At 45.0% G+C, this 12,796-nt stretch overlaps 1 protein-coding gene across 32 annotated transcripts in view; it reads left to right on the top strand.

Annotated features, from left to right (window-relative positions):
- Nucleotides 1-12,376, top strand: part of MBNL3 (muscleblind like splicing regulator 3) — a 90,201-nt gene extending 77,825 nt beyond the window's left edge. For 25 of the 32 annotated variants that reach the window (XM_046940004.1, XM_025149556.3, XM_040698814.2 and 22 more), the window contains 3 exons: nt 778-872; nt 2,265-2,338; nt 4,763-12,376. In XM_046940004.1, the coding sequence (XP_046795960.1) occupies nt 778-872; nt 2,265-2,321 (152 nt within the window). In that variant the 3' untranslated portion in view covers nt 2,322-2,338; nt 4,763-12,376. The remainder of the gene's footprint in view (nt 1-777; nt 873-2,264; nt 2,339-4,762) is intronic. The other 7 variants (XR_006939033.1, XR_006939034.1, XR_005859121.2 and 4 more) reach the window with 1 other exon arrangement.
- The last annotated feature ends 420 nt before the right edge of the window (nt 12,377-12,796 follow it).

Below are 12,796 nucleotides of genomic sequence, written 5' to 3'. Positions count from 1 at the left end.
CCCCTTTCCATCCCTTCCTACCTCGCAAGGAGGGAATTCCGTCCAATCCTCTAGAATTAGAGCGGGAAGGAAGCACGCTGGAACCGTGGGGAGAGAGCTCGGGCTGCTGGCCGCTCACCTGCAGTGCCCTCATCCCGTACCGTGCCGAAACATCCCTGCAACAGAGGCGACAAAACATGGCGAAGGGCTGCTGCAGCCGCGGCCTAGCAAGATGGCGACCAGGCTGCAGCTGTGCCACAGGCCCCAGCCGTGCAACGCGCCACAGAGCTGCGAGTTCCCCTGAGTTCCCCTGGTTCCTGGCGGGGACGGGGAGGGGAGGGAAGGGGATGAGCTTCCCAAGGCGGGCGGGAGGGTGCGCTTGCCAAAATGTCCCCACCCACAGGAACGTGCACTGGCTGCCTCTAACTCCCCAGGGGTGCGAGCTGACGTGGGCTTTTGCTAGCACACCCGCCCTCCCCCCCTTTGGAAATTCGGCCTTCGGAGTCTAATACATCATTGTTCTGCTTATAAATGTACTAAGTGTTGAGAATGTTTTGGTTTTTTCCTTAATTATAATTGTAATTGGCTTTTCCCCTTCTCTCTTGTTTATTTTTTTTCCCAACGCTGTCTTGCTTTGCACTGTGATTGCATGCCGCGCCCCGATGTGTCCTTCATGACGATGTCACATGGCTTGTTGCTGTGATTCCTGCCACGCCCCCAAATCCACCACATGTTGCCATGGTTACATAAAAACGCTCCACCCTCCCGTATGTCGCTTCCATGGTTCCCTTCCGAAAGTGCCCATGATGCACGGTGCTACGCCCACCACTGTGTCTGCAGCAACAACTCCTGCCACCAGCGTCCCCTTCGCTGCAACAGCTACCGCCAATCAGGTTTGGCCCTTTCAATGGCTTTCTTTCACGTGTGTTCAGATCTCGAGGACCGGGCGAGGGCTCCCAGTCCCGCCCGGCTCGGTGCAGGCTCGGGCGCGCAGAGGCAGCGTGTGTCTGGGGATCGGTGAGGGGGCACCGGCTGGAACCGCTGCGGCGGGAGCGTAGGGATGGGCGACTGGCAGGGCACGGCCCCGCAGGTCTGGGTGCTTCGCTGCCTTCTCCAAAGTGCCCCGGAACTGAGAAATCCAGGCTGCGAAACTCCTCTGTTGCACTTAGACCTGCAGCACTTCTGCTTTCAGTCTCAAGCAGAAATACCACCCCGAGCATCTTTCCCCGTGGTATTTTGGCATGTCCTCTCCTGGCTGGAAAGTGGAAGTGGAAACACAAAGCGGCCTCCCCCCCATATTGCGAAATTGGACTCTAAAATCGGCTCAAAAATAATAATGGAACGGGGTTGAGGCGATGAAGTCTGAAGCTTGTTTACACCAGTAACGTCACCCATCCCTACAGAAACGACTCTGGATGTGCAGTACGTGCCGTTGTAGCACTGCCATAAGTGTCCAGGACTTCATGCATGTCTGCCGAGCCATAATTCTCTCCAAAACTTTCCTCCGAAGATACTGAGTTGTGATGGCTGCTTCCGCACCCGTCCCGAACTGTTTACGCACAACCTGTCCTAGTGATGCTTCCTGATAATTTGGTGTGCCACAACTTTTTCCACTGAGGCCAGAGAAATGTCAAGTGCTTCCCCCCGACTGCCCAAAACAAGCTGTAGCTTTCTGAGTTCTTTGTCACGCTCAGGCTTAGAGCTATAGCAGAGAAAATGGGGTATCGCTTTATTCAGTAGGATGCTGTTAGCCATGCTGAATGTCAGTACTGTCTCAGGGGGTATCCTGCAGTCTTTTGCCAGCACGAGGTTATGAAGCTTTCAGGAGAGGTTTTACCCGTGTTAAGTCCTCGGCAGTGTTTCACTGCTTGCAGTAGGTATTGCTGTTCTTTCTCTGAGATGTGTTGTAGTTGGCAGGTAGAGAAGGTCTTACTCGTATTGGTCATGAGAAGAAAGCAGAAATTTCTGTGCAGTGTTGCTCTGTGGCTATATGAGTCTGGACAAAGCTATGCTCCTTATGTCTCAGCCAGCTAATTTCAGAGCATTTGTCTTACTTGTAGTCCGTGGAGCTAAAATCCCAGTACAGTCACCGCATAGTCCACGAGGCATCAGTAGTGATGCAACTATGTCGTACTTAATGTGTGGCAAAATAAAGGCAACTTGGGAGTGGATCCTGTTTTATAAGACACTGATGTATTTGCTAACCTGAAACTGAAGACAGAATGAAGAGACGGATCTCAAAGCAATGTTTTAATGTGTTGTGTTCTTTGTTTTCTTTGCTGTAGATATCCCAGTTATCAGTAGATGAACTGAGTAGCAGCATGTTTGTTTCACAGATGTAGAAGTTCCCGATAGAACAGTAAGTTGCTTTTCAGTATTTCTCTTTACAGTGGATTGCTTTGTTCAAGGGCACTGCATCCCCCAAAAGGGGCTGCTTTGGGCAGGGGGTCTGAGCCTGCAGGACCCCGGCGGCTTTGCTCTCTACCAAGTCAACAGCAGTTCAGCAGCTGCAGCACAGATACAGACCAGCCCTGTGGCTTACAACAAGCAGCGTTTCATTGTGTCTAAAATAGCTGTTTTGGGGTGTTTGTAGCCTCCCTTCCTTGCATCCCCCTGAGTCTGACGGTTATGTTTGCAAGTTACTCTTGCTCTGCACAGCTCCCAGCAGCCTGCAGGTGCCTCAGGGGTTCGTGCTATTGCTGGCAAAGTCTGCTCTGGTAATGAGTCAGCTGAAAAGGTGAAACTCATGTTTTGCTGTTAGTGGTGTATTACTTTTCCTGGGGTAAGCAGGACTGGGTCATCCTCAGCTGCTGTGCACCAGCAGGATGGGCTGGGTTTGGGCAGAGATCTGTTAACCACAGTGGGGCATGGCCCATGGCAGTTTCCTTCACGGGTCCACAAGCAGCGTAGCCTTCATGCCACATGCAGATCCTGGGCCGCTGGGCTTCTCTGTCTGAGAATAATGAAGTTTATCCTTTCCTTTGACTTACAGAGCATCTTGCAGCCTTAGCAGCAGAGTTATTTTTCCATTTCTTTTATTTGTAAGTGTTAGCTAATATTCACGAGAGAGAATCCCTTGAGGGTTTTAGTTCATCACTTCATTTTTCACCCCAAGAGGTGAACGAGCAGTTCAGCCCCTTCAACAAGAAATCACCAGATTTTCCCAACGCAGGCCACAGATATGCAACCCATTTCTTCTTTAGGTCATGTATTACAAGCAAGTACTTAAATGCTGGAAATTAATTTGGCAAGCAATTCTCTAATTATATCTTCAGCAGCTGACAGAAGTCACTCGTGTCGGTGGTGTCCCTTATCTCTGGTGACCCAAATAAGCTGTCGTACGTATAAATTGCCTGCTAACTGGGGCCGTGGACCCCAGTTAGTTTAGGTGAACAATGAGGTATCTCTGTCAGTGAAAACATTCTGTGCTGTGCAGTGTATTGCTCTCCTAAACAACAGACAGACGTGACACCTAACATGTTCCACAATTTCCATAACACGTGCAAAACAGTCTGTTCCACCCGATAAGGAGATCATTTGCATTGGAAGAACCTCGTTATCGAACTCTTAAAGATTGATTTCTCTATTTATTTCAGGAAATTTCTTTTTTTTTTCTGGATTCTTTTTGCTTCTGTGTGTGTGCTTAAACACACACTGACAATTAGTAATAATTTCAGAGTAGGAAAGGAAATTCCATGAAATAGCTTTATTTAGCAAACAGTGAGGATGATACAGTCTGTCTGAGTCAGCCAGGCTTTTAAGAGCAGTGAAAACCCTTGCCTGAAAGAAGTAGGGTCAAACACTTTATAGTTGGTTGGATCTCTTGGGGACCAGCCTGCTGGGCATGGAGAGTGTCTGCATCAGACAAGCAGCCTGTTCTTCACCAGGGAGCTGTGACCACATGCCTGACCAGGTGCACTCTGCCAGATGTGCTTGTCCTCTCACCACCTTGCAGCTATGGGACATAGCTCTTTTCTACCAGTCTGTAATGTGATTTATTTCCTCCAGTGTCCCCAGTGCTCGCAGACCCACTAGTGACCATTGCTACACAGGAGCCTTTGTGTTTTGATCCCGTTTCATGCAGACACCCAAGCACGTGAAGTTGTGCATGTGCTCCTGTTTTTTTGCCAGATAAGGATCTTAGCTGGTGTTCTGCTGCGCCACAGGGTGAATTCCCAAAGCTGCTGTGAGTGGGAGTTTGGTAATAGAATCTGCTGTGGCAGATGTTTTTCTCCATGGTTGACCAGGTCCTGGTAGCAAGGCTGGCTAGCCTAGCTCTTTGCAGGGAGGATTTTCACAAGTACATCCCAGGAGAGGAGATTTGCTCCCAGAAGAGGGCCACCTGAGCACGGGGTTTTTGCGTCTGATTCACCTCTGGCTCTCTGGGATTAGATTTTAATGTGAGTACCTTCAGAGCAAACAGGAGGCAGCAGCAGTCAGGGATTCCTCTGGCCCTCTCATCAGTCGCTCTCTACCTGCCATCTTGTCTCACAAATGAGGTCGTTATTCTCCCACCTCCCCATTTCACAAATTGTTTTGTCAGCATGTGCGAAGCAGGCTGGAAATGGAAAGCCCCAAGTGCTGATTAAAGAGGATGCCAAGTGTGTTATTAGCAATTTCACCCTACGTCAGAAAATTAAGGGAATAAAACATTTTCTCTCCACGACATACTAATAGCAACCTCAAAGGCAGTGCAGGGAGGATGTAGATGCATCTCAGTAGAAAGACTACTATGGCAAAATGTACCTGACGTCTCACTCTTTGTTTTCTCTTTCCCTTGCAGCAGACCATGTTGAAATTCTGAACCGTAAAATTACGGAGCACCAGGACTTCTTGGTGGGAAGCTGCGCATGGCCTTTCTGTATATATCCCCTCTTCCCTTCTCTCGTTCTTTACCACCTCTACAGTAAGCCTGTTGCAGCCTACATGTTAACCAAAAACTGATCAATGGGAATGTCAAAAAAAAAAAAAAAAAAAAAAAAAAAAGAAAAGAAAAGAAAAAAAAAAAGCACTATAGAAACAATTAACAAACAGCGCTCTGTTATATGAGATATACAAGTAGAAAATTATAATAGACTTTTATAACACATTACTTTAACACACTTAATCATTTTATGACTACCATCCTGATAAGTGCATCTGCACAGCGGACTGTTGGTTTACTGTATACTATCGATGGATAAATGTTTGTCTTGTTTTTAAAGTGTTATCTTACTGTTTTGTTTACATCATAGTCTATTGATTTGTTTTAAAGTGTACATCATTATCAAGTATACTCAATACCATTTTTTCATTATTGTTATGTCTTAAGTTTTCATATACTGTAGGTTTTATGGAGTTTTGTTTGTTTTTTTACTAAAAATGTTATCGTGGGAAACAGGAATTATGTGCTTGAAAAACACGACACAGGAATGTTTGCCCTTTTCTGGATTTTGCTGTTCACGTCAGCTGAAGTTGTTTGTGTTAAAGGCTCCTCTTATCATTTAAAATTTGCCTTCAGATACTCTCCAAATTTTTAGTACCAATGATGTGCAAGGCCAGCTGTGATTTCAGTCCAGTTCAGAGTATTTCTTTAAATACAGTGAGCTGGTTCTGGAAACTGGAGGAAAAAAGAAAGAGAAAGACAAAAGCCCACTCTCAGTAAGGGGATAGGAAAGATTTGCTCAGAACTTCTGCAGTTCTACTGTATGTTGAAGTGCATTCTCAGCTGCAAACAGCGCACAATCTTTCTTGCTGTTCTCGCGGTGCAGTGGAAAGCAATAGGTGGAGTGAGATGTTTTCCTTTGGGCATTTGCATTGGAGAGGAACAAATGCCAACAGTTAGCTGCGAAACACGTAGCTGGAGTAGGCCCGTCATCGTGGCTTGACCCAAGCTGGGTAATACTGTGCCCATGAGCGTCTCTTCACTGAGCATGCTGAAACATCTCAGCCTGAAATCTAGTGACCCTTCCTGAAATTTTGTCAGCAGTTCTTTTTAATCACCACTGACCATGACTTGGTGATTTTCCCCCTAATTTCTGGCCCCTTGAAGCAAACACAGCACTAACAGACCAGGAAAAATCTTACCATACATAAACATCCATTTTAATGGGGTTCCTAGCGGTTGGTGAATGTGGTTTGGCACCTTCTACTTGATGAAGACCAACGTTTGTCACACAACAAGGGCTAGTTCTCAATACCTCCTTGTCATGCGCATGAATAAAGCAGCTCCCAGCCCACGCACCCTGGGCAGCACTGCCTGGCGCTGTGCTGCCTTGCTGAACAATCTGGCTACACAGAATACCTTTTAATTTGAGAATGCAGCTAAATCCATCCCTGTCATAGCTCTGTACTATCGCTGGCCTCACGGGAGAGATGGATTTGCTCCATGAACTCCATAAAAGTATGAAGTGTTAGGAGAAAGACAACCATTTTTAAAGCCAGGCGATGGGCAAGTTGTTAGTGTCCTGCTGTCCTGAGCTCACTGTGGTCTTGTGGGGTGCCAAGAAGATTGCATTTTCTTTTCCTTAATCTTGGTTAGAGAATGTCCTTCTGTGGGTGCAGATGCATTGATAGACATGCATCTGCATGGACCACAAGGGACAAAGGGGCAGGCTGGGCGCAACAGGTATAGCCCAGGACAGGCTGCGACCACCTGTGTGTGGAGATGTATGCATAGCAAGCACCTTTGAAGAGTCCAGCTCAGAAGGGCCTCGAGCCAGAAGGAATCTTTCCATTCATTTCAGCAAGCTTTGAACCTAACCCTGAAAGAGGGGAGAAACCCATGCAGCCCCAACCCTCAGCCATGCGCCTTGTGTTTTGGCAGTCCCTCGTGTCTATGGATGTTTCCCAGCCATCAGCATTCAAAGGCAGACAGTGTTGCCTGAAATTAGCGGCTGTCATTTATATTGGCTACTGCCTACCTGTTCTTTTAACCACTGAGTTTCTGTTTCCCAAAACCATAACATTGTTAGTGGAAAAAGTGGATTTGAGTACTTCCTGTTTGAAATTATTTGTGTATCAAAATGGGTTTTGCACAACCTGTGCCAGTGCCTCAACAAAGAACAGAGCTGATCTTCTTAAGCCAGAAAGGATGCATTCAAGCTTGTATGGCTTTATGAGTTAAAGGAGGTTGGAACTTTTTCAGTGCTAAATGGATTTTTGTATATCTTGACACTTTGATGTAACCTCCTATTTTATTTATCTACTTAAACATCTGGCATAGATGTGCATAGAATGTAAACCTAGAATACAGCTGTTTTCACGTCACATTTAAAGCACTGAAAAAAAAAAAGCATTTAAGGATTATTTTTTATTAAAGAGGTCCAATGAGGGATGTTCAGGGTAGTTATATTAGGTGCCACAACAGTTTTTATATTGCTGGCAAATTTAGCGTTAATTTGTAAATGAGTTTAAGGAAAGAAAAGCTTGAAGCACTAAACTTCACCAAATTCAAAACAATCTCGGCAAAAATGCCATTTGAGGTAGCACTATTGAAACTAGTTGTGCAATGACTTGCTCTAATTTTCTTTGTTCAAGAAAGAAGAAAAAAAAAAAAAGAAAAAAGAAAAAAAAAAAAAAAACCAGTCGCCAGACTATAAATTTCCTAAATAGACTCTTACAAAGTCACCGAGCTAGTTAGTGACTCTAAACCAATGTCATAAAAGCATGAATATCATCCTTTATTTGACAAGAGATGTATGTAAGTTTGTTTAAATCAATATAATTTTAGTGACATTTTTATAAGCTTCCCACTTTCCATGAACCTCTATTTTTTATTTATCCAAAGTGATTTCTCTTTGTCCATTTCTCTCAGCCTTATGCAAACAATATGCAAGAAATGCTGAAACTTGGATAAAACGGGTCATGCAGAGGGAAAATGAAAGCTGAGATTGATCATTTTCACGCAAAAGGTTGTTAGTAGTTTCAATAAAAGTACTACTACTAAACTGTAACATAAGCAGACAATAAAAGAGGGATTTAAAATAAAATGGATTCATAAAACTATTAAGATTATTTTTGTTAAATACAGTGTTTTTAGTAATCCGGAACACGATTTCACAATCAATGTTGTTGGTTTTTTGGTTTCTTTTTGGTTTTTGTTTTTTTTTTTAGTTGCAAGTTTCTAGCTGATGATGTTTTGACTTTGTATTTTTGCATCGTGATGTCCTAGAAACCATTCCTTCCCAGGGCAGCCCACGCCGGCCCCGCTCCTGAATGCTCTGCAATGCTCGGGGTGCTGAGGAGCGGCGGTGCAGGCAGGCTGGCCGTGCTCCCAGCAACCCAAAGGCACGGCCACGTTGCTGCTCATCCCCCGCTGCGGGCTCCTCCTGGCCCAGAGCCCACAGCCCGCTGGGCAGCCGGAGCTGCGGGAGCATCGGGGCAGCACCGGAGGTGGTGTGTGCCTGTGGTAGGTGCGGCCGGTGGGACGAGGAGCCGCGTGTGTCGGATGAGATGTCTTCTCCGCCTCGTGGGCTCCTTGCTGGCGCTGTAGGGTAGCTCTAGGACACGCAGTGATTGAGAAACTGGAGTCCTCGTTGGGTTTTGGTTTTGATCCCTTGTACATTTCACACGCGCGAAAACGGAAGAAGGTGAAATTTATGAGGAAAATCTAATTTCCCATTCCTGTTGAATGGATTTAGTTTGATATTGACCTGATTTTACCACGTGCCTGTTGAAGGCCTTAGAGTATATACTGTATGTTAAAGACTGTAATAACTTTAATAGTTGCTAGCCTAATCCAAATGTAAATAGAGCTCCAACACGTTGTTACTGGGCTACAACGCATTAACCCACGTCATGTATTTTCATTTCTTTACCATTAGTTCGTAAGGTTTTTCATTATTGCTTTTTTGATACCTTTAGTAACGAATGGATTTAATTTTGAAGGAGAGTTAGAGAAGGTTTAAAGCTTTTCATACGTCTATTCAACCCGTTCAGTTCTCTTCTAAACCAACACTGAAGCATGGTAAGGTATAGAACGCAGTCCATAACTTGTCTGTATAGTTTACAGTTTAAGAACAAAATTAACTTTGTATGTAACTCCTACAATGATAGATTCATTGTTAACTAATTATATTAAGTTGTTGTTGCTATGGCAACAAAACTACAACATGGCTACCTTTGTATACGTTATTTGTGAGATTTTCACATGTAAATTAAAAGTGATGTGTAACAGTATGAGCTTGTTAAAGGTACAGTTCGATACTGTCAGATAAAGAGATGACTGAATATTTTTAAAATCCCAAAGTCCCATGTGAGCGCTGAATCGGTGTCTGTACGTCACTTTTTCAGTCGAGAAGTTTACAACACATGGATTTAGAGTCAGGTTTTATAGCTTGTAGAAAAATTGTTGTGTGGCCAGGGTTATTCCACAGTATTTTAACTCCGACAGCACGACGGGCTGCGTGGGGACGTAGTGATGGTCGTTCCTTCATTTCACACTCGCCACCATTGTGGGAATTCCGAATCCATCCCTCTCAGTACTGTAGCTCTGCTTGCAGTTCTCTGTTGGGTTTCCTTTTGGGTTTGTTTTTTTCTTTCTTCCTGAAATTGAACACTCGTGTGATTATGTTACGATCAGGGCTAAATGACGAAAAGCGTGTAACTATTTTAATACTAATTTATATCAGCAAAAACTGTACATAAGAAAAAGAAAAAAAAATATTGTGGAATGACCCCGTAACAGTGTTGAAGATACCAATATGCTGCAGTTAAACTGATTCAGTTAGTGTACGAATGTGTGAGACACACCTTTTTTGCACTTATGTACATAGTCCACGAAATAAATCCTTGGAACTTATTTTGAATATAAAAAAAAAGTCTGTAATAATACAGGAAAAGTTTGTAAAAGAGATAGGTATTACTAAGGCTTTGAAAAGGAGGAGTTTTTTGCTATAAAACTTATCTGAAAGCATGATGTTGCTTTGCTGTTGTAAAAGCTTTGTAGTTTGCCATAGCTTCTTATACAGCAGACTGATACCAGGTCAGCTCCAACCTGCAGCACGGAGAAATGGGAAACAGTGCTTAATGAATTAGTAAGGTCACTAGCAAAGATTTTCTTTCGAATCAGCCTGCGTTTTCAAACACACCCGAGGTCACGTTTGTGATGCTTTGCATTCTCGGTGAATCCTATTGGGACCGGAATGTCGGCGGTGGCACACACCCATTTTTCCCAGCACCTCATCCTGGTTCTGGCTGGAAGCGTTTCTCTGTTGTAGGTGACTGTCGTTGCAGTGCTTCAAATCCCAGGAGGGAGTTTGAACTGTTGCTGGGTTTTGTGTGTGCGCGTGGTTTTGTGTTCTTCTCACCGTTTCGGGGCAAGCCAACAAAACGGAGCGGCCGCAAAGGAGTGGAGGGGTGGGAGTTGTTTCAGATGGGCTGGGGATGACTTTCCCCTCCGGTGCCTCTGCTTTAATGCTCTTCTGAGAGAGTGAGAGGGCCTGCTGGCGTGGCAGCGGTGCGTGGTGGAGCTGTGGGCTGGGTGCTGGGCAGGGAAGGCGGTGCTGCTGTGCTGTGCGGCAGCGCGGTGCCCCTGGCTGGGTGCAGCCCTGCTGCCCTGCCATGCACAGGGAGCACAGCCCTGTCCCCAGCCAGGGAGGAACCCGTGCCCCAGGAGCTGCTGGCCGTGTGCCTCCACCCAGCCCAGGCTTCCCCAGCTTCTCCAGGGCTGCCAGGCTGCACGGAGGTGGTGGGAATCCTGGGCAAAGCCCTGTGCCCACGCAGGACCAGGAGATGCTCTCATATGCAAGCTAGGTTGTCCCTTTGCTTTCCCAAATGGAATGTTGGCTGCGACAGAGAAAACAGAGGATGAATGATGTAAAATATCCATTCCCTGCAGCAGATTGCTGATTCCCAGCAATCTGGGTCCCCGGGCTCTCCATTCCCTTCCCACTCCTGCTCTGTTGCTTGCACTGCAATGCTCTGCAGCACTGGGGGAGCTGTGGGCAAGCTGGGAGGCCTGCATCGACCCGTTTATTTTCTGATCAGAACTAGTACTTCTCTTGCAAACTCACGCCTCCCATTTGTGTTGGTAAAGCCCCCGTGTCCCTGTGCCCCCCCCCCGCCCACCCCAGTGCTCCGGGCACTGCTGCTGGCACCCCAGAGATTGCTCCCTTCACGTTGTCCATGAATGCTCCCTGCCCAGCCCATCGTTCCCCACGTGATCCATTGGAACGCACGCTTTGCTGAATCAGAGCCTTAGCATCATGTGGTCCCAGTGTCTGTAAAGGGGAAAAAACAAAACAGATGTTGTCTCTTCCCGTGTGCGTTATAATAATGTAGATGTTAATATGAAATAATCAGTTAATTCTGGCCACCGTGCTCTTAAAGCTTCCCTTTACTGTAATCCGTTTTTGTAGTCGAGCTCCTCCTCATTTCTAGGATTACGAGGAAAAACTATTTTGCACTAATGTGAAATGAATCAGAGACGGTAAACTTCTTTTGCTTGGGGATACGAAACCGATCACAACAACACTGCTAAAATCTTTGCTAGTGATCTCTACTGACATCTCTACATCAAAAATAACTCTATGCCTCTCAGACGAGATACTTAAACACGCCAAAATAACACAACTGTTAAATAACACAGAGTTCTTTTTCCAAACACACAACAGAGAGAATTACCTGACACTGAATTACAAGGTTCCAGTTCCTTATTACTGTACACAGATGCTATTTGATAGTGGTGGAAGCCAAATGATTTTGTTGCCATGGCTTTTGTATCCTAGCAGATGAGGGGATGATAAGACCATTCTTAGATTGGGTTATGGGATTTATTGGGTTGTTTGTTGTTTTCTTTTGTTTTGTTTCCTTTTCCAATGAGCTTTCTTTTAGTTACGTTTTTGTTTCACATCATGAAAATGAAACGAAGCTCCCCCTGCTCCTGATCGTGTCACCCGACAACAGATCGCTTTCTTCTCCCGTAGAAGTAGAGAATTGTACTTTAGGCAATCGCAGAAATCAAACAGAGGATGTTCTCCAAAATGGTCGACTTCTGATTTAAGTCTATACAAACACTCATGCCGTACTGTGTGAAGTAGATCTTTGAAGCGATTCTTCTTTTCATAGGCATTTCTGGTACAACAGCGTTAAGAGAAACATTAGGTATCAATTCAATGGTATAGTTTAGCATATATACAACCAACTCCAGTTAGCCCTGTGGCATCGTAAGAAACAAAACACCATCGGATTCAGACAGGCATAGGCTCCTGCAGTGTTTCAGTTCCATAACACGACAGTTCATTCCCTCAACTGCTACCAACAGGGTGTACGCTTGGAATTTCTTTTTGCCACGTTATATTGCTGTAGTGCCTGTACGTGCTTTAGAGATGTGCATAATGCTACTCATTTTAGTATGTTACTTCTATATTGTTATCGTTTATTTTTTTGATCTTTTAATAAAGTGTATAAAATCCTTGGTTATGTTTTTTTTTGTTTGTTTGTTTTTTGGTTTTTTTTTTTTAATGGATCCATGTCTACGCATTAATAGGAGTTTAAGACCTTTTCCAGTTCTGGGTTATTGGTCCCGACCTTTAAAGGTTCCGATGTAAAAAAACGATGACGGATGGATTTGATTCAATGTTATATCTTAAAGTGTAGAACAACAGAATAAATTTCTTTCCAGAAAATACCTTCAGTATTTTGACTTCTGTAGCTGGTGCCTCCTCTTTCCTGGATGCATCGGGCCTGTCCTATTAAAGTTACTGACGCAAGAAAGGAGTTTGTATTTTAGAGAAATAAAAGCAAAACTTTGCAGATGCTGCCTGCTGGTCTCTCTCGTGCCTCAGGACCCTCTGAGACACGCGTGCTGTGCTGTGTTCGCCTCGCGTTTGCCCAC

The sequence above is a fragment of the Gallus gallus genome, chromosome 4 (assembly GCF_016699485.2).
Source record: "Gallus gallus isolate bGalGal1 chromosome 4, bGalGal1.mat.broiler.GRCg7b, whole genome shotgun sequence".
In the NCBI taxonomy this organism is placed as follows: Eukaryota; Metazoa; Chordata; class Aves; order Galliformes; family Phasianidae; genus Gallus; species Gallus gallus.
Note: the sequence above shows the minus strand (reverse complement) of the source record. Positions and strands in the feature narration are given on the sequence as shown.